This window comes from Ostrinia furnacalis, unplaced genomic scaffold (genome assembly GCF_004193835.3).
Source record: "Ostrinia furnacalis isolate ACB-3 unplaced genomic scaffold, ASM419383v2 OfSCF1006, whole genome shotgun sequence".
Lineage (NCBI taxonomy): Eukaryota > Metazoa > Arthropoda > Insecta > Lepidoptera > Crambidae > Ostrinia > Ostrinia furnacalis.
Window position 1 is genome coordinate 313,147 of NW_021131245.1, and position 22,863 is coordinate 336,009.

Genomic DNA, 22,863 nt, shown 5'->3' on the forward strand with positions numbered 1-22,863 from the left:
TTTTTTAAATATTTGTGTTTGGGTCGGCGAGGAATAAAAGTAACCAGTAACGTTATTATTCAAAATTTGATATAAAGAATAAAATTACTTTTGGTAAAGGCACATGAGCGTCTGAGAAGTCTGAGAGTTAAAAACATAATCAGAGCCCCGATTACGGTAACTTTTAACGTCTACAATCCAGACAATTACAAATCACAAGCGCAGAATAATGGTTTTAATAAATTCTCCGACATAACAAAAATTAAGGAAAAAACTACTATACTTAAAGAATAACATAAACTTGCAACCCAGAAACACGATGTTCGAAATGTCATGATATGTCAAAATTCCTGTCCCTATTTATTCAAAAAACATCTGTATTTCTGAAGACAAATCCTATTATTGCGGCGATGTCCAGAAGAAGTGGTTTCCACAGAGCTCCAAAATTTAAACCAGATATGAAACTTTTAAGCAATGCAACTCGACCTTTTGTGATGTCGAGTAAGAAGGAGAAAGTGGAAGTTCTGCGAGCACCCATCAAATCTGAGTCTGATAAAAAAGTTTACAAGTAAGTGTTTATCATAATAATCATTTATTCTGTAGATGCGACTATTGTGACCTATGTTTTGTTTGTTATAGCTACAATATCATTTATGATTCTATGTAAAATGAAGAACATTAATTTTTTTTGGGTTAGAATTCAAACACTGGAGTTTTGAAGATTCTTAACATTTTAATTAATAACTTTTCTTTGTTTGCCTTTGATAAATTAGATATTGTTGTCCTTCTGCAGTCTAGTCGTAAAGACCTGATGACGATGAAGTTTCAGAAAAAATTATGTCAAATTCAAATTCAAATTCAAAACGTTTATTTGCCAAAAACACAGTAATACAGTCATTAATTTGTTTTGATAGGCATGGTATTTAATTGATCTATTTTTTACATATTGACGGACTGTTGATACATTTTATTTGACTAGGATTAAGTATCTATGGTGAGGTTTACTTACTTTGTACGTTTAATATTTGCATAATTTTTTTAGGACAATAAGATTGGAAAATGGCTTGACAGCACTACTGATATCAGACCCTAGCCGTCCATCGGTCAACGATGACAATAGCTCCAGTGAGGAAGAAAGTAGCAGTGCCGAGGATACCTCTGGGCCAGAGAGTGATGGATTCAAATCCGACCAATCTGGTTCTAGTGACCAGCATGGCACTAAGCGACGTGGAGAGTTTGACGAGGAAAAAATGGTAAGACATTTTAATTTTGCCCTGAGGTGCTTTTTTATTTTTATCAATTGTGTATTTAAGATACCAAGACAGGAAACATAGATTTTGTTAAAAAAAGGAAAAATAACATTTTCAGTTATTTGAAAAAAAAATCACACAATGTTATTGTTATATTTGGCTAGTCAGAGAGCCAAGTTATGCATGACTCCTAACTAATATTTTTGTAGTCATTTTTAAAAAATACTACCGCACAATGTTATTGTCTTGTCTAGCTAGCCACTTACCCATAATTTTTTTTACCTGTGTTTGATTGGTAGAGAATGCCACCCGGCATTAAGTCCACCACTATTATTATTTCTATGTGCAAAAGTAAAAATCAGAATGGATGGTAAGCTGTGCATCGTGATTTCGATGTTAGGAGTTTTTTGTGAACAATAGTTTTTAATTACAGAAACGCGACTTAGTAGCTAATGCTGAGATCTATTAAATAGATTTGGTGTTTTATCCACAATGAGGATCGCAAATTATTTCGCCATTAATATTTATTTCGCCTTAATGATGTCATCCATCATGCATAACTTATTTATTGTAGCTTCTTATTTGTACACAAGTAGCCAACAATAACATCGCAAATCGTCGCATCTGCTATTTTTGTATACTACACCTCCAAAAAATTGCTAGTGTACCTTTGACGAATCACCATTGTTATTCTTGGTTTTGCCATGTTAGGAAACGAAAGAACGCTAAATCGTCACGCATGTCCAGTGTCCACGACGTAAATAAAGTCATCAACAAAATTTAGCTAGTTTAAAAAAAGGCAACATTTTATTCCCGCGTTTAAAAAACAAGTAATTTATAGTATTCAAGACAAGTTCTATTCTTTTATCCGTACTGCACACAATGCACTTTTGTTTGCATGTGCTTTGCCGACCATGAAAAAACGTGGATGCCATTAATGTAGATAGGTCAGTAGGTTCACGTGCCACACGTGCGGAGTGACAGCCACAGGTGCGTCACCCATTCACGGTCGCCGAATAGAGCAATCTCAACAAATTCAGAGGATTTAGCCGTTAGCCTAGGCGCAGACCACCGACTTTTGGCTGGCCGATAGTTTGGTCGGGCTGTTAATCAGTATGGAAAGTGCGCACGTTACACCGATTTACGATTTGGTATCGGCCATAAAGTCTTCTTCATATAATTAGAATCGGGCCAAAAAGTCAGTGGTCTGGGCCTAGGCTTAAAATTATGTAGTGGATGAGGCTGTAACTGACATAAGGGTCTATGCACACAATATGTAAGCGTTTTAGTGATACCCGAAAGTAGGACCCAATCTATAGACGTTTGTAGGAAAAAAGCGCGCTGGTCGCGCGTTTAAAAAACGGAGTGTGCACAGGCCCTAAGCTCTTTTTCTATGATCCTTCTATGATGAGCTATCATGAGACGCTTTCCATGATCCAAACAAATCACATTTAATAATTGAGATTAAATCGAGGTCTTTTAAATAGAGCTTCAGATTGAATCAAGTTGTGAGCGTCGTTTCATACAGGCCTGAGTCTACTTCACTCGCTGTAGTATGTGCAGACAGTGATGATTGACTTTGACACAAAGACCTTCAACTATCGATCGGCGACTGCAGGCCAAAATAACAATGAGATTTTCACATTTCGCACGATAACAATGACAATAGAAAACAGGGTTGACCTTATTTGGGTGATTCTTGGCCTTCTCAATGTCAGTTTTGCAATATACTTAGTTTTGTTTGTTAATTATGCAGGCCGCTACCAACCGTGCGATGTGGAAGCCATTGGGTGAGGCCTATGTTCAGCAGTGGACGTCCTATGGCTGAAATGATGATGATGATGATACATAAATAAATAGTTACTTTATGCGCCGGGTCATTCCATCGTTTCGGGTGTTACGTTCGTACACACATATTCAACAATTTCTTGTATTTTGAAATAGTATTTTAATAATATTAGTGCCTTAATCTGTCCGTTTTTAGTTGTTTTATCTAAATAATAAAGTTTGTGCAGCTTAGAATATAGGATAACGAAAATATGAGTCGAAAAGTGTGCGTTTCGGGCGTTACGAGATTTTGCCTCTATGTTCTGACTGTTGCTGCATTTACTCGAAATTTAGCGAATTTTCTTAAGGAATCATACCTAAAACTTACAGGACTATGAAAGTATGAAATTTGCAAACCATGTAACATACAATCACTGTTACATAAAACGTTTTACTATTTTTTTTATAATTTTTTTCTTTGTTTCGGGTGTTACAATGGTTCTGTTTCGGGTGTTACGAGTACGAAAAGTCAATGCGTTTCAGCGTCGGACTGGCCATATAGTCGGGGTGGCATTTGCCAGCCGGGCCCCAGCCTGCGCGGGCCCCCCACGGCCTGGGTTGCGGGGCATGCGGCAACCGTAGCACAGGGGGCCCGCGCAGCGTGGCCCCTGTGCTACGGTTGCCCGCGTGCATGTCTCGGAAACTATGCGTCGTACAAAAAAATTGTACAGTCATAATTTGTAGAAAATTGCTTTGCCTACAAATATGTTAATATAACTTTTTGCCTTAAATTAAAGATTGAAGAAGTTATAAGCAAAAAAAAACCCTTTTTGCTTATGTATAACTTCTCCAATTTAATTTAGGACAAAAAAGTTATGTAAACACAGGGCCGTCTTTAACCTACTAGGGGCCCTGGGTACTTACGGATCAAGGGGGCCCTTGTCATATAGAAGAANCTGGGGTAGATTCGGATAATCGAAAATTCGAATAATCGGACATAGACTAGTAATTAAGAAAAAACGAGTTAAAAACGAACTGACACACATAGAAATTAGAATAAACTTTATTAACTGTGTTTAGAGTTCTACAATAACGCTCAGTTGAAAAATGTCTAGACTCCTGTGAGTTCCATCCAACTTGTTACAATAAAACAAAACAAAAATTACTTGGTTTCAATTTTTTATATTACGCTTAGGACCGATTCGGATAATTGGCGATTCGGTTTGTTGAGTAATGACAACACTAAACATTTATTTATGGTTAGAGTTTAAAAAAGCTAGCTCTAAGTCTATGGTCTCTCTCGGTGGAAAAATGGCCGACTGAAAAGTTTTGTTTTGATGTGCTCCGTTGTAATAATTATATTTTGCATGTGTAAGATTGCAATAAACAAACAAGTTGAAGATAATCATGGCGCTTTATTAATTAAACCCCATAACAACAATACGGTTAATCGGCGTTCGGATAATCGGCGTTCTACTGTACTTTAATTACACACTTAACTCTAATCATGGACCTATAAAAAAAGGCGGACGGAACTCGCGCTACAACAAAACTGTGACGCAAAATTTTGGCGTTTGTCTATTGTGTGAGTGAATTTAGGGATGCCATGTTAGCCAAAATATTTTACCCATTTATTTTAAGAAAAACATAGATCGGCAGATGTTACTTGGAAATGTAGACAGAATTTGAAAAGGATGAAAGGTGAATGCGTTGAGGTAGGAGCGAAATTTTCAATGTTCAAATTTTCTTTACTACATTGTTTGCAAGTCAGTGTCAGGGTATGTACATAATGTTGATCAAAAATGATTCACGCAGTTACAAATTACGAATCTTGTGTACATTAAAATCATAATCTTATGCATCATCAATATAATTATTATTATCTCTGATAGATTTTAACATACAACCTGACACTGACTTGCAATCAATGTAAGAAAAATATTTTGAATTTCGCAATTCCACATTTTTGGGAAGGATCAAATCTGCCTATGAAAATATATCCCATTAAAACACAATTATTATGATAAATTATTTTATTTCTATAGTATGCGTAATAAATAACTAAAAAGTCCTAAAATTATTATTAATTTCCCATATTTCGGGTAATTTTCCCACGTAAATAACTGAGAACACTGGTCTTTGACGTATTATTTTTTCGAGTGAATGACGTTTGATTTCAATTAATTTCAATATTTTAATGTCGGGAAATAAGTGATTGGATTATTATTTTATCTGTGAAATGTGATTCCTTATTTTTTGTTTGTCCGAACAGAACGGTTTTTACACAATTTCATCTCACAAGACATGTCGTATTCGTGTTGTTTTTTCGCCGCCTAAATGTGTCAACTGTGTGAAGTTTGCACTCGAAGTGGTGCGTCAGGGTGTGAATGTGTGCGTGCCGGCCTGTACGTACAGGCAAGCTGGTGTATCCTAATGTCACAGTATTTTGTTGATGAGAATCCGTCCGACTTTTTTTATAGGTCCATGACTCTAATATTTCTGGCAAACTTCGCATACACGTAATATTAGTAGATGCCTTAGCGAAAACTCAGGCAAAGAAGTTTTGTGTAATCTTCCATATTTTGTAAAGATTCTTCTGCGGTTTTTTTGTGAGATCCCTTTATAATTACTTACTCATTATAAATCTGCCTGAAAATCTTTCTCGTGAGTCTAAACAACGTATTCATTCTACCCATGTTTGTTATGCCGAGTTTGTTGTAGTTGCACTGGACGGCTTTTCATTGTTGCCAGTAAATTGCCTTCAGTCGTCTCTATTTATTTAACCCTTCGCTCGTTTAAATTCCAACGTTGTACCCTCTCGCCCTTGTAGTAAACCTAGAATGTCTTGATTGGATAATGGATATGGCAATATTCAGTTCTGTATTGTATAATCGTTGTGATCTATTTCACTTTTAGGCTGAGAAACTGGGTCGCCGGCTCGTGTGCCTTTCGTTTCGCCATTTATTACCGCATAACGGTGTCTTCGCATTGCAAGTTCTATCAGTAATTTGGATTTATCCTTAATGACTCGTATTTATTTATACTAGATGGTTTTTAATGGGTGCAGTATAAGAGCATGTTCTCTCAATTAGCATCAGACAGAAGACGTTCTTAGGACACTTAAAAATATCACAAAAAGTATCTGAAAAACTGAAAAAAGAAAACGCAGGAAAACTACTTGCCTGTTTTTGGAATATAAAGGGAGTGCCCAGAGGAACTAGAATAGATGAAAATATATTTATTTGATTGCAAACAAATAACCGTTAATAAGAACAATCATTACACTAGGATTTGGACGAATATTTAAAGAAAATGTCGCTGAATTGGTTCACCCCGCCACGAATTTTGAGTTTAGCAACACATTTGTTTTTTTTTATTTAAAGTAGCTTTTAGTAACATGTTTATGCCTTCAACAGGTCTATCGCTACAAAAGAAATATACTTAGGTTTGTCAAGACCGCGTACGAAAGAGTTTCTAGAAAGCGATGCAAGATGCTAAGACCAGAGCTTTCTCTCGACACGGTATGAAATACAGCCGGTTTTCAATACATTCGATCATTTGCATTCGACGTATACTATACTAAATAGATAGACAGGGTGTCCACATTCTGGAAAGTCAGGGAAAAGTCANTTTTTGTTGCACATTATAATTTGGAATGTTTACTTTCAAAATTCATCAGATTTAATGCGAAAAGAACATATTTAGTTTTTCACCCTCGGTAACATTTGTCATGGAATGACCCCGCCGTTATACTTTAAATAAAAACATAAATAAAAGAACATCGAAACCATCATAATAATATCGTGGGTACAATTACAGGAAAGCAGTAGACCGTTGCTAATCTACGTCCGAAATACATGCATTATGCTTCAATGGCTCAATGGTTAGCTCTCTATAGTTGTCCTTCGATGCATACTTATTATTGGTTACATTAGCGATGGTATATTGTATGATGATACTGTGAGGAATTGACCCTTACGCGTCCCAATGTGATTCGCAGAAAGATACAAAGTACAGTTACTTTGCTTCAGACGCAGAGGTCCCGGGTTTGATTCCTAGTGGGGGCAGATTTTTCTGTTCGCTTTGGTTGGTGGTAGGGCTTGTTCTAAGTCCGCCTGGCTAGCTACCACCATCTTACCTAAGTCTGTCGCCATAACAACAATGTTAACAGCATTGTTGTGTTCCGGCAGTTAGAGGTAAGATAGCCAGTTCCTCCGTGGTTGAGGATTCCGGGTGAAGCTTGCTTCCACCTTCGGCCTGATCGTCACTTACCATCAGGTGAGTTACAGGCCAAGAGCTTCCTCGTTGTGGATAAATTTTTAAAAAAATTACACACTTAACTCTAATATTTCTGGTAAACTTCGCATACACATAATATTAGTAGATGCCTTAGCGAAAACTCAGGCAAAGAAATTTTGTGTAGTCTTCCACATTTTGTAAAGATTCTTAGGCGGTGTTTTTGTGAGATCTCTCATTATAAATCCGCCTGGAAATCTTTCTCGTGAGTCTAAACAACGTATTCATTCTATACTTTCATTCTACCCATTGTTTTTTATGACGAGTTTGTTGTAGTTGCACTGGCCGGCTTTTCATTGTTGCCAGTAAATTGCCTTCAGTCGTCTCTATTTATTTAACCCTTCGCTCGTTTAAATTCCAACGTTGTACCCTCTCGCCCTTGTAGTAAACCTAGAATGTCTTGATTGGATAATGGATATGGCAATATTCAGTTCTGTATTGAATAATCGTTGTGATCTATTTCACTTTTAGGCTGAGAAACTGGGTCGCCGGCTTGTGTGCCTTTCGTTTCGCCATTTATTACCGCATAACGGTGTCGTCGCAGTGCAAGTTCTATCAGTAATTTGGATTTATCCTTTGACTCGTATTTATTTATACTGGGTGTTTTTAATGGAGGCAGTATAAGAGCATGTTCTCTCAAGTAACTTCAGACGGAAGACGTTCTTAGGACGCTTAAAAATATCATTCAAAAAAATATCTGGAAAAATGAAAAAAAAAAACGCAGGAAAACTACTTGCCTGTTTTTGGAATATAAAGGGAGCGCCCAGAGGAACTGGAATAGATGTGTAAAAAATATATTTATTTGATTGCAAACAAATAATAATAGCTAAAATTAATTTTAAAAAATCATTACACTATGATTTGGACGAATATTTGAAGAAAATATCGCTGAATTGGTTCACCCCGCCACCAATTTTGAGTTTAGCAACACATTTGTTTTTTTTATTTAAGTAGATTTTAGTAACATGTTTATGCCTTCAACAGGTCTATCGCTACAAAAGAAATATACTTAGGTTTGTCAAGACCGCGTACGAAAGAGTTTCTAGAAAGCGATGCAAGATGCTTAGACCAGAGCTTTCTCTCGACACGGTATGAAATACAGCCGGTTTTCAATACATTCGATCATTTGCATTCGACGTATACTATACTAAATAGATAGACCTGGTGTAGGTAGTGTAAACATGGCTTTGTATTTAGGATATTGATCAGTACGAATTGTTTATACGAGTAGCAGGCGTAATAGTAACATTGGCCGTGAAAACGATCAACATTTATTGTGCGTAGTAAACAAAGCTTACGTGATTGCTTTTTAGATCGACCTACTTCTTGCATAAGCATAATATAAAATTAGCATAATCATATAAGCAAACTGTGTAGGTATCATCGTAACAGTAAAGTAAGATAGTGGATTCACTGACAAGTAGACCTGAAAATACTCATAGGGCATTAGATAATAATAACCCTCTGTGATCGATGTGACTTAGCTTCGCTTCTGACCTATATTACTAAAGCTATTTCTATGAAATATCTTCCGTAGACAGAAGGTATAGAATAGAGACCAGTAGTGTTGCGATGACGTCGTCTGCGGATGCTGTAGTCGCCTCAAACTGACGTTTAACCTAATCGAGGTTTAGAATTTAATACTTTCTTGGATTCAATTGATCTCATGACATCATTGCCATCAAATGAGATCGAGTTCTTACTTGGTTTCAAGTAAAATATTACTAGAATCGCTTATCATTTAGACCAGCTCTAAATTATATTAGACAGTTAAAGAAGTCTTGTGTCGTAAGGCATTTTACCTTGAGACTTACAAGTTCAATAGCAATTAGAAAGCTGCTCATTGACAAGGTTTCCTTGAACTTGATAAATGGAAACCTGATTTATGTGATCGTTGAACCGTAACAGTTATATTATATTAATTGAATATAGATCACGTACCACTTTCGCAAAGTATGCAAAGTCTTTATTATATGCCTATTATTTACTTACGCACTAAGGACCGTATTGAAACGGTGCTATTCCTACCTCTCGTTTCCCACCGCTGCAACTCCTATGTAGCCAGGATCTACAGCTTGACCGGCAATAAAAACCCAACCAGTGAAGGTCAAGTTTGTCCCGGGGAAAGCTAAACTGTCGTTGGACCCGCAAATTCAACTGAATAATTTCAGAAGAACATAGTTCGAAGTTAAGGTTCGACTTCCCTCCAGTGCAAAGCGGATGACAGGAGACAAAACAAAGGATATTAACCTTTAAGAAAAGATATTCACCACGGACAGTAAACATCAACTATCTTGTGAGCTATCTATTAGCTACCTGCCAATAATATGACAGAAAGTAACAATCGTTTATTATTTTCGCAAATAAATACTCGTAATAGTAAGTAGGAGTCATCTTTATTTACCTTGAATTACGCTACTGCGTGACTAGAGTATTTAGTAGTGGTTTTGTTGTGGTTACTGTGGCTCAACCAGAGTAAAATTATAAATATTAGCGGTAGTACAAAATGCGTATTATCTTCACGCTTAGAAGAGCCGCGAAAACAGCTGCGAGTTGGAAAATCAGGCCACAAATTCTTGTTACATAATCGAGTAGTTGTTGACACGAACATTGCACCGATGACGAATACCTATTATGTTGTATTATGATTCAATTTTGAAAAAAAAAAGTGGAACACTATGCAGGATAATCCTGAATACAGAGCATATACAAATACAAAAGTGCTGGCCGAGAAGCCAGAAAGCGTAGGATGACTTTGTTCTAGTTATAAAATATCTTTTTTGCTTAGGGATATGCCTTACGCATATCTTCTTTTAAAACTTGGAAGCGGCCGGGGGTGAATGAGACAATGAGTGGCCTACCAACCTGGGCATTACGCTCAAATCCTCTGAAATTTGACCCCTGAAAACCATACAGTACCGTGTACCTAATATCTGTCTTGAATTCCGTAACTTTCTTCAGAAGAATACAGCCCCCTAGGAAAGTATAATTGACGACAGTTTTACTCGTAACTTCGAAATATCTTCACCGACCGAAGTAAAGTTGGATTATGTCTGACCTCTAGCTCCTCCTGTAATCAAAATATGTATGCGCCATGGAAAAACGGTTCTTAATTACTTAGTATTTAGTTCCATAATAGCATGCTGCTTGTTGCAGGCCGCATGCGCGCTGAGCGTGAGCGTAGGCAGCTACAGCGACCCGCCCGACATCCAGGGGCTGGCGCACTTCGTCGAGCACATGGTGTTCATGGGCAGCGAGAAGTACCCCAAGGAGAACGACTTCGACTCCTTTATCAAGGTAAATAATATCACGGCACCGACCTCTATACACGCTGGGCTGTCTGCTGTCATAATATTTTTGTGCCTATTTGATTTTCGCCATTTTGGCGCTGTAGGCCCTACCGTACCTACCGTAAGCAGATACGAGTATTCATCGAACTAAAATTAGTGATTTTCTTTCTCGCTTACTCTTATGGTTACTCCATATGACGTACGTCAAAATTAGTTCTCGGGACACTCGTAGTGGCGCTTCAAATTGACACACAAAATTAGCTGTCATTTGTATGAGACAGCCTGTCCAGTGTGTATAGAGGTCAGTGCCATCAGGGTACAGGCAGACCTCATCAAAACTACACCTTGTTATGGTTCATTTCACTGGTGGACCTAACTTATACTCTTGACCTTCATTGGTTAAGTTTTTATTGGTAGTCTAGGTTTAGATCCTGGTTACAAAGAAGTTGCGCAGTAGGAATAGACCCTCTAATGCTAGATCCCTCCCTGAATGTTAGCCACCAAAACAGTTCTTCGTATTTTCTAGTCCAAAATAACCCGTTAATAAACTGTTAAGTATTATTAACTAACGGTAATATAACCCTGATCATCAATCGGCGTTATGTTCCGTACGATGATCAGTTAAAATAACGCAATAGCCACGTGACTTGTAGAAAGTAGTTTGCATAAACTTGTTGAGAAAACATTTAGCGGAAGGGACTGCAATTCCGCGATTCAGTGTAATGTGCTTGTACGAGGGCGGNCTACTAACTTATACTACCAATAAAAACTTAACCAATGAAGGTCAAGCCTTCATTGGTTAAGTTTTTATTGGTAGTCTAGGTTTAGATCCTGGTTACAAAGAAGTTGCGCAGTAGGAATAGACCCTCTAATGCTAGATTCATCCCTGAATGTTAGCTACCGAAACCGTTCTTCGTATTTTCTAGTCCAAAATAACCCGTTAATAAACTGTTAAGTATAATTAACTAACGGTAATATAACCCTGATCATCAATCGGCGTTATGTTCCGTACGATGATCAGTTAAAATAACGCAACAGCCACGTGACTCGTAGAAAGTAGTTTGCATAAACTTGTTGAGAAAACATTTAGCGGAAGGGACTCTGGTAGTTCCGCGATTCAGTGTAACTGTGCTTATATCATACATGCCGTCACATTATTGTCTTTTTGTAATGATTCATTCAATCCGTAATTATCAATGAATATATTCCTTGACTTTGGTAGTAGGCCGTATGTTTATCTATGATGCTAGCTAAACCACTTGCGTACATCTAAATGATTAGCACTTTTCGAGAGATAACAAAGTGCTTACTTTCTTTTTTATTACGTAATTTAAAAAAAAAAACTGAAAAATAAAAACAAAATACATATTGCTATGTCGCTGTTTTTGTGAAAACTCAACCATGTTATATTGATTGTACGACAAAAATATTTTGATTAGCATACTTTTTATAATCGGAGATACGTGCTTTCTATCTACATGATGTTGCATCATAGATGCAAATGGAGCGATAAAAATAATCAATTTTAAGTCGTAAATCTCTCACGTAAATTATTGATTGAAGCTAGAACCGGTAGAGTTTTAAAAACACCATTTCAAAACGTGTTTTTTTACAAACCTTGTTATTTGTTACGGTTATTTGAAAATACAAATTGTTTGGACATATTCGTTTCAAACAAACTGGAAGAGCAACACAGGAATTGAGTTTGAGAATTTTAACAGTTATTACAGATGAACAAAATCAGTTTCAAGTGTTTTCAATTTAGTGGTCTTTTCGCCAACATACTATAAGGTGCAAGAACTAATTTAATTTACTCAATACTTACGACATTATCTATAACTAAAGCAACACCGAATCTAATACAGTTGACATCATTACCATTCCAGAATCAAGTTACCTTCTTCTTGAATCTTTTTCATGCTGACTTGCTTTCATCCTACGAAATCCATAAAGCTGAGTCCAGCTAAGTCATCTCTTACTCATTATGAAGAAATTTGGGTTGATATTTTATCATATTTCATCTAATTACATTTTAAATATTTAAAAATTCTTCTTTTCCATGTTACTTCTCTTTTTTAAGGTATTGGGTTTCTGAATTTTAAAAATACTTTATTTAATTAATTTAATTATCATTTTCTGTAGAAAAAAGGCGGTTCAGACAATGCGTCGACGGACTGCGAGTCTACCACCTTCTACTTCGAGATCCAAGAGAAGCACTTACCCCAAGCGATGGACATGTTCAGTCAGTTCTTCGTGTCTCCGCTCATGAGGAAAGAGGCCATGCAGAGGGAACGAGAGGCCATCGAGTCTGGTAAGCAAGAAAGAGACAGATACTACTGAACTGCTTTCTGTTGTTATACTGGATGATTATGATAAGTTGAAGGAGGGAAATTAAAAAGCTGTACGTGTATTTCTCAGGCTTGAAGACCATTTCCTTTAATCACGTAAATTGCATTAGACTAGATTTCAAATTGTTATGCCAGCTAATCTTAGTATTTTCGCATAGCAAATGCTTGCTTTCATTTTTTCAATATGCAGTCCACAGCACATAAGTCAGCGCCTGAGGTATTGGCTCTGTGCACGATTACAGCGCCAACTAGCGTCCACAACTTTGTGGGCTCTGTCACATTGACATTTAGGTCGTATATTTGTGAAAAAATATCGAAATGAAAATATAACAAATATTTTCGACTAATAAATTGATGTGATACCACGATTTGGGTGGAAAAAAGGTTTTGAAATCATTTTGGTCATTCAAATCAAATGATGTAAGTCCAAAAAGTGTGTTTAATTTTGATTGTGTCAGGGTTTGTTTACTTCGTTTATAGTTGTAGTTTTACAGTAAAACAAAAAGAAAAAGCTACTTTAACGGTTTCATTATATAACAGTAAATATAATTAAATGTTCCTGTATCGCTAGTAATGAATTAAATATCGTTTTTAGATCGAAATGAGTATTGTTTTGAAGACCGGGTTTGTGAGTTTTACAATATCAAATTCCAACCACAAACCGTATTTAAAGGAAAGTTGTTGGTATTGGCTGGACAAGTCCGAGATGTAGAAGAATTAAGAACAAAGCAAGGGCAGAGTTCAATAATTCACGCTCTCATCATAAGGCAAACATCTGTGCACAACAACTACTGTGACTCATTTTTGTCCTACCACGTTCTATAGTCTAGTTATTTCCAAATTGTAAACGGCTATTAAACCAGCCCTATCGAAAGTCCACTCTTTTATTTAAGTTCCCAGTAGGTCCCTTATCATGCCATTAATTAATGATATTAAAATGTATTATGTAGAATCCCTTTGCCATTGACAGATACATCTGATGACAGATACATCTGATGACAGAGCTTACATTATTTCTACTTTTGACCACCATGAGCGCTGCGATAGATTATGTTACCCCCACCTAGTACTTCGCACCCAGCGAATANCTCGTATCATACATGCCGTCACATTATTGTCTTTTTGTAATGATTCATTCAATCCGTAATTATCAATGAATATATTCCTTGCACTTTGGTAGTAGGCCGTATGTTTATCTATGATGCTAGCTAAACCACTTGCGTACATCTAAATGATTAGCACTTTTCGAGAGATAACAAAGTGCTTACTTTCTTTTTTATTACGTATTTTTTTTTAAACTGAAAAATAAAAACAAAATACATATTGCTATGTCGCTGTTTTTGTGAAAACTCAACCATGTTATATTGATTGTACGACAAAAATATTTTGATTAGCATACTTTTTATAATCGGAGATACGTGCTTTCTATCTACATGATGTGAGGATTTATATTGCATCATAGATACCAATGAAGCGATAAAAATAATCTATTTTTAAGTCGTAAATCTCTCACGTAAATTAAATGATCGACGCGAGAACCGGTAGTTTTAAACCCACCATTTCAAAAAGTGTTTTTTCACAAACAAAACCTTGTTATTTGTTACGGTTAGTTGAAAATACAAATTGTTTGGATATATTCGTTTCAACATAATACGGAAGAGAAACACTGGAATTAACAGTTATTATTAAAGAGGTATCAATTAGTTTAAATTGTTCAGGGCGTATTCCAACCACAGTGCGATGAAAACGGGATGAATATGAGTTTTTAATTTTGTGGTCTTTTCGCCAACATCATTATGCGCAGGAACTATTTTTATCTACTCGATACCTGCAATATTCTTTCAATTACATCATTACATTACCATACTTAAATATTATTCAAGTTACCTTCTTCTTGGATCTTTTTCAGGCACTTCCTCTTTCATCCTACAAAAGCGACAAGAAAAGAAAAAAAAATGTGTTCATTGAAAAAAATATTGTCATACTTATTTCATCTAATTACATCTCAAATACTTAAAAAACATCCCTCTTTTCCATCTTTTAACTTCGTATCGGGTTTCTGAATTTTAAAAATAAATATTTAATTTTAATTATCATTTTCTGTAGAAAAAAGGCGGTTCAGACAATGCGTCGACGGACTGCGAGTCTACCACCTTCTACTTTGAGATCCAAGAGAAGCACTTACCCCAAGCAATGGACATGTTTAGCCAGTTCTTCGTGTCCCCGCTCATGAGGAAAGAGGCTATGCAGAGGGAACGAGAGGCCATCGAGTCTGGTAAGCAAGAAAGAGACAGATACTACTGAACTGCTTTCTGTTGTTATTCTGGATGATTATGATAATTTGAAGGAGGGAAATTAAAAAGCTGTACGTGTATTTCTCAGACTTGAAGTCCATTTCCTTTAATCACGTAAATTGCATTAGACTAGATTTCAAATTGTTATGCCAGCTGATCTTAGTATTTTCGCATAGCAAATGCTTGCTTTCATTTTTTCAATATGCAGTCCACAGCACATAAGTCAGCGCCTGAGGTATAAGAGTGGCATGGGAGGGTGTTTTAGATAAATCAAACGTCAGCGAGACTTCAGATTTGTATGGTCTGTCACGTCATAATAAGTCAATGTCACCCCTCATGCTGCTCGTCGGCTAAATATCATTATAGACTTGTGACCGAAAACGTAATTTTAGTTTCTAAAACCGGCTTATAACAAATCTGAGCCACAGCCGTCTACCAAACCCCTAATCTTGTAAGGAAAATACGCGACACATTAAGATTTACACATTAAAAGCGTGGGAGTTTCACGGTCACGGTTACTTGCTGCTCAGTGAATAATTACACATGACTGTCAATTTACTGATGTGTTACCTTATTACCTAGTTCACGTGAAGTGTTATGAGTTTTATCACGATCACTGATCTTTTATGCAGTCATATAAGGAAGTTTTTAAATTGCCTGAATTAGTTCTTAGATAGATACCCTCATCCTCATATCAAGGAGAGGGTAAATTCGAAGGCAATGCTGGTCTGTTTCCTCTATGAATCCTCTTGACATGTTATTTACAGGCAAATTAAAAAAGCCAGGGTATCGAAGAATTTCTGAGTCCATAAAATACCACAATGTATAGGTAGTTGTTACAATTCGTCAACTGGGGTTATCATACCCAGCACTAAACGTTAGACTGTAGAGTCTGCAAGCCACTTCCATCAAAATACATAACTCGACTGGTAGCGAGAATCTTCGCTAAATACCGTCTTTATTACAATGTCCACAGAGTTCGCAATAGCGCACCCATCAGACTCGAACCGCAAGGACCAGCTGTTATCCAGCACTTTCCCCGCGGGCCATCCAGCTCGCACCTTCACCTGGGGCAACCTGCAGAGTTTGCGAGACGACATCCAGGATGACGATCGATTGTATCAAGCTGCGCATGACTTCAGGAAGCGGCACTACAGCGCGCATAGGATGACCGTGGCTGTCCAGGTAACGTGAAGAATTTGTGACGTCACCTCTAGGTAATATTACCTGGACACGCTTGATCGTGGCTGTCCAGGTGACGTCACCTCACCTGGGGCAACCTGCAGAGTTTGCGAGACGACATCCAGGATGACGATCGATTGTATCAAGCTGCGCATGACTTCAGGAAGCGGCACTACAGCACGCATAGAATGACCGTGGCTGTCCAGGTAACGTGAAGAATTTGTGACGTCACCTCTAGGTAATATTACCTGGACACGCTTGATCGTGGCTGTCCAGGTGACGTCACCTCACCTGGGGCAACCTGCAGAGTTTGCGAGACGACATCCAGGATGACGATCGATTGTATCAAGCTGCGCATGACTTCAGGAAGCGGCACTACAGCGCGCATAGGATGACCGTGGCTGTCCAGGTAACGTGAAGAATTTGTGACGTCACCTCTAGGTAATATTAACTGGACACGCTTGATCTTGGCTGTCCAGGTGACGTCACCTCACCTGGGGCAACCTGCAGAGCTTGCGAGACGACATCCAGGATGACGACCGATTGTATCAAGCTGCGCATGACTTCAGGAAGCGGCACTACAGCGCGCATAGGATGACCGTGGCTGTCCAGGTAACGTGAAGAATTTGTGACGTCACCTCTAGGTAATATTACCTGGACACGCTTGATCGTGGCTGTCCAGGTGACGTCACCTCACCTGGGGCAACCTGCAGAGCTTGCGAGACGACATCCAGGATGACGACCGATTGTATCAAGCTGCGCATGACTTCAGGAAGCGGCACTACAGCACGCATAGAATGACCGTGGCTGTCCAGGTAACATAAGATTGTGTAGTGTGGTAGTTTCTAGATACAGCGACACTTGTAGGTAAATATTAGCTGTGTCTGAGCATAAGCGTACACGTACAACTTGCAGTTTATTTAGGTTTTGTTCTTAACTTTGCGTCCAAANCGTCCAAATTACTTGAAAAAACACACTGAAGTTTCAAAACTGTTTTTGTTTTAGGATTCTGATATGGATCTACTAATATCCTACTTATTAATGAGAACTACCATTTTAGCGCTACAATTGGCGCCACTGGAGTACATTGTTTTGTCACTCGCCTGTCTGTGGCAGCAAGTAGTGATTCCAAGATATAATATCCCTCATTAGTCCTTGTGGACACCTAGTTCCTCTTCTGGCGAACACGAATAATATACTTTCATAAAACAACGACAAAAGAGGGCTATTTTCGGCCAGAAATACTTCATATTACCACCAAATGGCAATGCCAGATTTTGTATGGAAGGTGGCGTCTTTTTTTTTTCGCGCGGCCATCGACCAAACTTTGTTTTTTGATTACAAAATAGTGTAATAAACCAAACTTACTATGGCATGTATACCTCTAAACTCAGTCTGAACTGAGTTACGAGCATTAGAAGTTTGATGATTTTACATAGTACATTTGCTTTTTGCGCGCAAGTTTTGTAAGAAATTGGCCGCGCGAAAAAAAAAGACGCCAATTTCCGGCATTGTCTTTTACCAGACGAATCATTCCAGGCCCGCATGGATCTAGACGCCTTAGAGAACTACGTGGTCAGCACATTCGGGCAGATTCCCACCAACAAGCTGCCGCCCGACGACTTCACGCAGTGGGCCTTCAAGCCCGACTACGTCACGCCGCAGTTCCGCGGCATATTCTACGTCAAACCCGTCGGGGATACTACCGAGGTAAGTTTAATATACCTAGATAAATATCACCTGGTTTGTTACATTAACAGTAGGGATATCTTTCTCTTTTACACTTTTATAAAGAGAAAAAGAGAGACAGCATAGCACTTCTTCTTATCTATGGAGAGACGATGACAAAAGTCCGTGCGCGTGCGCCTTTAAAATATGTTTTTACTCCTTCATAATTACTTTTCAAATAATCATAAATTAAATTATTGGTACTTGGAAGTAATAATTAGGCAAAAAGTAGGGACAGGCTTACAAGTGATGTCAAAGGTTTCTTTCTAAATAAAATAATGGACAAATTTTGACAAGCAAATACATATCTATAAGATCGACCCTTTATTTTCTCTAGACCTGCAAGAATTTCTATCTGGTTAATACGGTGATTACAGAATGGCGTATAAATGTCGGCGAAGCGTTTCCGTCTCACGCTGATATAGTGAAGCACTGATATTGAAGCGTTGATATTTCTATAAATCTAAAGCTAATCTCGACTTTTTCAGGTTCATCTAACGTGGTGCATGCGCTCTCTAAAATCGGAATACCAGTCTAAACCGCATCAGTACATTTCTTTCTTACTCGGTCACGAAGGCAAGGGCAGTCTGCTTTCTTACTTGAGGAAAAAGTAAGTTACTTGCACTAGCAATGACTTTGCTATGTGTTTATTAATGTCTAGCACTGTTTATACTTATAATACGGCGTCAATGTTTTCGCTTCACCTNACTTCACCTCTTTCTTTTATATTACTTACTGTTCTTGCACTTACCGAACGGAATCGACTTTTTTTTCTTCTTTAGGAACTTTTAAGTTAATATCTTTTTAAAGTTCATTATTTCGCGACTAGAGAAAACTAGAACTGAGGCGGCTACAATCCTGTATATGCGACAATTAGTATTTATTAATGTAATTTTATTCTCAATAAGTAATTTGTTTTAGGGTTTGGGCTCTTGGCATTTACACTGGCAACTCTGAAAGCGGTATCGACTACACCTCAATGTACAGTCTCTTCTCTACACAAATCGTTCTCACCAAGAATGGCCTGGAACACGTTGACGAGGTATTTTGACCTTTATTATTGTGAAATACGGTTCAAAATTTGCTACCACTAAGATATTAACTAAATGCTTTTCTTTACAGGTCTTAGAAGCGTTATTCTCATATATTCACATGTTGAAACATATTGGTCCATCAGAGAGAATATTCAACGAGATCAAAGTAAGTTATCTTTCTTTCGACGTATACGTGTTCAAAATATTACATTATTTTAACACTTTTTTGTCTCTTTTCATTCTTGTGAAATCTACGTTTGACAGTTTCTGTCACTGTCTATCATTTCTTCTTCTTATGTTGCTTATGGTCAGGTCTATGATATCTTTATCGATAAACTTATTCACAGACAATAGAAGAGACGGGCTTTCGATTCGATGAGGAGTCGCAACCGTCCGACTACGTAGAAATGTTAGCGGAGAATATGCACCACTACCCGCCGGAACATTACATCACTGGGGACAGGCTCTACTATAAGTACGATCCTAAGGTGAGCTTAGACAAAAACCAAATGTTTTCACATTATTTTAAGATGACGAGAGAACATAGGATCTACTCATAAGCTCGTTTTTGTATTTCAACCGTTAAGCGATAAAGAAGTGCGTCTTACACCAGAGCTGCATCTCGTACGATCGTAGATCGTCTTCGTGTACATTTAGATACGCTAATAAACTCGTAAACTGGCGAGCCATTTCGAGAAAATACGCCTGCTAATCTGATAAAGGCGCAAGATTATACGACGAAGGAATGATACGACCTAATTCCACCAGCCCCCTTCCATCACCGGGGAACCAGACGCAGGTTAGCGTACCATCCCTACATTGTCGACATTCCAACAGCTCGCATTAAGCGTTTCGACGACTCGTTTATAATGCGAACAGCTAGGGACTGCAATGCGTTGCCTGCTGCTGTATTTCCTGAACACTAATAATCCGGGCGTTTTCAAGGCGAGAGTGAATAGGCACTTACAGCCTACAGGGCAGATATGTACCATCCTAGACTGCATCTCACTTAACACCAGGTGCGATTGCGGTCAAATACCTGCCTTGTCTAGCATAAAAATATTTAGCATTTCACACACACTTATACAACCAAAACACGCCATAATCTTTGTAAAAATCTCTAATTTCTTTCGCTTTTATCTATAACGGTTGATACGAAGCTTGCTACAAAGTTGTCTCTTTCATATTTTAACAAACACTCCTTTTATTCGCATAAACATTCGATCATTGGTGCACTATTAAGTTTCAAAAGGGTTTATTATCATTTTTCAATTATTTTTAGGGTATAACCGAGCTTCTAGACTGCATGCGAGCGGACAACGTGAACATCATGATCCTGTCCAACAAACATGCCGCGCCCGTGCCCTACGACTCCAAGGAGAAGTGGTTCAGCACGCAATATCTCAGGAAAGGTATGTATAGTCTGGTCCGTGAGCACGTAGAATTTTGTCCAATGACCCCAAGCTTCCCATCCTTATCGCTCGCGCGTAATTATGTTGCTATCGCGCTCGCACACTCACTGCGGGTGCCAGTCGCACAGTCGCGACAGCAATATAATTACGCGCGAGCGATAAGGATGGGTAGCTAGGGGTCATTGGACAAAATTCTACGTGCTCACGGACCGGGCTTTAGTCATAAGCACAAACCATGTAATTTAATCAGTTGTGATAAGGTTTAAATTCCAATGACATTTGTTTTTAAAAAAGGACACCCGGTCTTAGTACACTTTCTGTCCCTTTCTTTAGTGTGATAATTGCTATATTATAAATATTTTTTCATGTAATATTTTTTTAAAGATGCTTCGCTTACATTTTTGGTGCTTACATATTACACGCAACAAGGCAACACGGTGTTTAGATGTGCCGTCATCTGTTCAATCAAGATTATACTAACATTTTTGTTGCGAAATAACAACTATTGCAACTCGTAGCTCGATTTTCTGTCATGTTTGTAAGAAACTTACGTATTCATATTCTACGTGGTTAAAAAAATATGCTATTACATAATGTTTAAACAATTTCATTTTAATTTTTTTCCACAGATGTTCCCAAAGACTGGCTCCACCGTTGGCTTTCCGTAGAACCGTACCCTAGCTTCCATCTACCAGAAGAAAACGTCTACATAACCACAGACTTCGACCTGATAGAACCCGCGGAGCCTTACGTCAAAGTGGCCCACAAACTAGGCCTGGATTTGAGCAATAATTCTGTGAAAGATATTCATAAGAAAGTCAGTTCCAGTCCGGAGGAGACGCAAGTGCTGACCCATGGCGATCTAATTGCTACGGTTAATAATTTCAGGTAAGGCTTTATTTAGAAAACTACCTAAAATTCATAGGAATAAGGTTGAAGTTAGCCAATTTTGAGCTCTACTCGATACTCGCGTTCATATTATCGCAACACATGATAATATCGAGGTGTAAGTGTTTACAATCAAAACTTTTGATTCAAAAGACGTCCACTGCTGAACTAAAACCTTCCAAGGGTTTCCACAACGACCGGTACAACAATGCCCGCATCACCTAGGCGTAATGTATACAGTTTGTTAGAATCTACTTATGAAAGTGGTACAGAATGTTATACACGCAAGTATAACTTACATCTGGCTAATCAATTTTTATGATTAATTTTAAAAATATGCAGCGTTTACGTCTACTAAAGTCGATCTGTAAGGCTACTCCAAAACACTGTTTACGTAGTTTCTGGTCTATCTTTCACCGTCGTTTATGCTGACATCTCACTTAGCGTGAGAGGAATAACAACATTCGAAACTTCGGATAACATTTTTCGGAGTAACTCGCAGTATTGAACAAAATCGTAATTTAACCATTATCTATTTCCCAGATTGGACCAACCGAATTTAATCCGCAAGAACCGCCACATGGAGGTGTGGTACAAGCCGGACTTTAAATTCCGGTTTCCCACCGCCTTACTCTATTTCTACTTCATCACGCCGCTCAGCCTCAAATCACCGAGAGAGTAAGTTAGATAACCACACATTATATTACGAGTAACAGTTGAGCAATAAACTCTTAGACTGAGTTGCACCACCTAATTTTGACCGTAACTATAACGATAACCGGTGTATTTTGTATGGAGTTTGACAGACTTTTTGACATTTGATATAGTTAAAGTAAGATGGTGCGTGCAACCCCGTTAATTTGAAAAATATACATTCTTCAATTCACAATTCAAACTTTGATACATACACAAATACAAAAGTAAAATAATATTCTTACACAATAAATATTATATAAATTAAAATGCTTTAGTTATTAAACATAATGTTCATTCAAATTCAACTCTTCAGACAAAAATAACGTAACATGCCTTAGTTTTAGTTACTTATTTGGCAATTCTAATATTTTTAAAATTATTACAGAGCATGCCTCATGGATTTATGGAATGACGTCTTACAACAAGGACTCAAGGTATACATTTGTGTCAATATCATACAATATCGAATAAAAATGTCCCTTATGAACAAGTAACTGAGTTGTAATTTGTTTACAGGAAGAAGTGTATCCAGCTAACATGGCGGATCTCCTACATTCTATGTATGTCTCAGACAAGGGGATTGCAATGAAAGTGCAAGGGTATAGTCAGAATTTGCACGTAAGTAGTTCTAGTTTTGTTTCATGCTACTCCTACAGTTCTGTTTAATTCTGATTATGGAAAATACTTTTTATTTTTAGA

General features: G+C 37.7%; 1 protein-coding gene across 5 annotated transcripts in view; it reads left to right on the forward strand.

Moving 5' to 3' along the window:
• The first annotated feature begins 301 nt into the window (after positions 1–301).
• The window catches only part of LOC114350895 (nardilysin), a 37,017-nt gene continuing 14,455 nt past the window's right edge, over positions 302–22,863 (forward strand). For 4 of the 5 annotated variants that reach the window (XM_028301849.1, XM_028301848.1, XM_028301847.1 and 1 more), the window contains exons 1-15: positions 318–547; positions 1,022–1,232; positions 10,449–10,589; positions 12,725–12,893; positions 16,201–16,409; positions 17,946–18,116; positions 18,623–18,744; positions 19,056–19,176; positions 19,257–19,334; positions 19,516–19,656; positions 20,451–20,580; positions 21,210–21,468; positions 22,012–22,146; positions 22,550–22,598; positions 22,681–22,782. In XM_028301849.1, the coding sequence (XP_028157650.1) occupies positions 318–547; positions 1,022–1,232; positions 10,449–10,589; positions 12,725–12,893; positions 16,201–16,409; positions 17,946–18,116; positions 18,623–18,744; positions 19,056–19,176; positions 19,257–19,334; positions 19,516–19,656; positions 20,451–20,580; positions 21,210–21,468; positions 22,012–22,146; positions 22,550–22,598; positions 22,681–22,782 (2,268 nt within the window). Of the gene's footprint in view, positions 548–1,021; positions 1,233–10,448; positions 10,590–12,724; positions 12,894–16,200; positions 16,410–17,945; positions 18,117–18,622; positions 18,745–19,055; positions 19,177–19,256; positions 19,335–19,515; positions 19,657–20,450; positions 20,581–21,209; positions 21,469–22,011; positions 22,147–22,549; positions 22,599–22,680; positions 22,783–22,863 lie in introns of all 5 variants that reach the window. The other variant, XM_028301850.1, reaches the window with a different exon arrangement.